Genomic DNA, 1,838 nt, shown 5'->3' with positions numbered 1-1,838 from the left:
AGTGTGTTTAGGAAAATTCCCTTGGGACTAAATTGTTGTTACATTGCTGTATTTGAGGCATACACAATATAAACAGTGTGAAAACGATTTAAAAAATGAAAAATAATGTAGGCAGTACCTACTGACATGATTAGAGGAAGAATAGCTATTGCTGTACAGGCAGACCAGCAAAGTCTGATCTGCTGATGGTCCTTCTTGCAGTTTCTGCAGAACAAGAGAAGCCAGCAGATTTCTGTGCAGTACAACTGCTTGCAGACAGAGGCAAGAGGGTGCTGGATTCCCATATTGTGTGTGGGTGACGGGGTCAGACCCACCATGACACGCAGGCAGCTCCGCAAAGGCATCCGCAAGGTGAGGACCGCTTGAAGGCAAACCCCAGCTGCACGTCAGTCCTCAAGTGTGGATGGTGTCTTCAACACCTCCATCACRAGGCTCCAGGCAGCCACAGGTGATAGGGAAGGGAGATAAGACCCCAATATTTTTTCCGTTTGGAATATGAATGTGGTAACTCTTACAGTGCTGCTTTCTAGCAAATTGGACAAAAGAAAAATGAAGATGATGCAGGGGTAGTTTTGCCCTYGGTTACACACAAGCAGAGCATAGAGAGATGTTCTGACTAACACGACTGAGTAGTAATCAGATGATTTGGAACTCTTTATTATTACAGAAAATTGCAAAAGATATCAAGATTTAGTAGGGCATTTCTTGACGATAYTTGACTCTACTTCTACCTCCTGGTTTTCCTAAGACAATCACTCTTACTGGTGAGAAAGTACTGATTTCCCTCCAAAATATGCTGTAATTCAGACCTGCTCCTGAAATACTACCTATCCAAGGAAGTCTTTGTCCCAAAAGACTGAAATCCCACAGCATATTTAATTTGCTGCATGAAAAAGGCTACGGACCTTCATTCGGGACCTCCGTCTCTCAGGTTGTCTGGGCTGAGGCCTCAGGCAGCCAAGGGATGTTGTGTGTATGGATAGAAGGATCCGCTCCACACTATAACCACCCTTCCCACCGCCAAGGTTTTCTGCAAAATGACAGAAAACTGCAAATGTAAAATCTCCTGAGTGAAAAGGAATTAGTAAAACCCCATATTCATGAAATATTGAGAGCTAATTATATGTGCATCGGAAACCTCTGGGGGAAGGGAGATGGAGGCCTTTCATTAGACGGGAACTGGAACTTTTTCATCATTTGTCTAGCTCAGGAATGCGGGGCTGCTGTCTGGAGAGGGTTGTGGGATTTGGCTGCAGGGCTGGGTGTGCAGGTGAAGTGCCACACTACAGAATATTTCTATTGTACTATGGCACGTCTTGGAAATGGCTCTCAGCTGTGGCAGGTCAGGTTGGGGTGCTGGACGTTCCTGCCTGTGGAACCTCTTGACTCTCCAAAGCACCAGGAGGAACCATTGCTTCCAAATCATTGTACATCTTCTTTGTACTGCACCCCAAATGGGTCCAAAGTCCCATCCCCCTCACTTCAAAACGGGCCACACTTTCTCCTGGAAGGAACAGACYGCAGATGCTTCCAGGATGTCTGTGGGAATTTGGTTTCGTTGCTTTTGTTAGCTTGTTGAAGATCTCCTCTCTCCTTTTGCAGCCAAAACGGCTCCATTTCCAGCTGTTGTCACATCGACCAAATTTAAGACCAAGGTCAGACCTGGAGAGTGGAGGAAAAAAATAAATAAAAGAGGGAAGCCTTTTAGCGTGGACCCAGAGGTAAACGCACAAAGGAAACCTACTGCACGGCCACCCGTGAGGGTTTTCTCCTGGCAGCTCGGCAGCAGCGAGCCGCCGCCAGCCCCGCTCCGGCTCCGGCGCCGCCTCCCCGGGCGC

General features: G+C 47.3%; 1 protein-coding gene across 1 annotated transcript in view; it reads left to right on the top strand.

Moving 5' to 3' along the window:
- Positions 1–315: 315 nt before the first annotated feature.
- The window catches only part of EN1 (engrailed homeobox 1), a 13,213-nt gene continuing 11,690 nt past the window's right edge, over positions 316–1,838 (top strand). Inside the window, exon 1 of the mRNA XM_085310219.1 lies at positions 316–351. Within this exon, the coding sequence (XP_085166345.1) occupies positions 316–351 (36 nt within the window). The remainder of the gene's footprint in view (positions 352–1,838) is intronic.

The sequence above is a fragment of the Rhea americana genome, unplaced genomic scaffold, assembly GCF_003343005.1.
Source record: "Rhea americana isolate MKP2758 unplaced genomic scaffold, rheAme1 scaffold_313, whole genome shotgun sequence".
NCBI classification, from domain to species: Eukaryota; Metazoa; Chordata; class Aves; order Rheiformes; family Rheidae; genus Rhea; species Rhea americana.
Note: the sequence above shows the minus strand (reverse complement) of the source record. Positions and strands in the feature narration are given on the sequence as shown.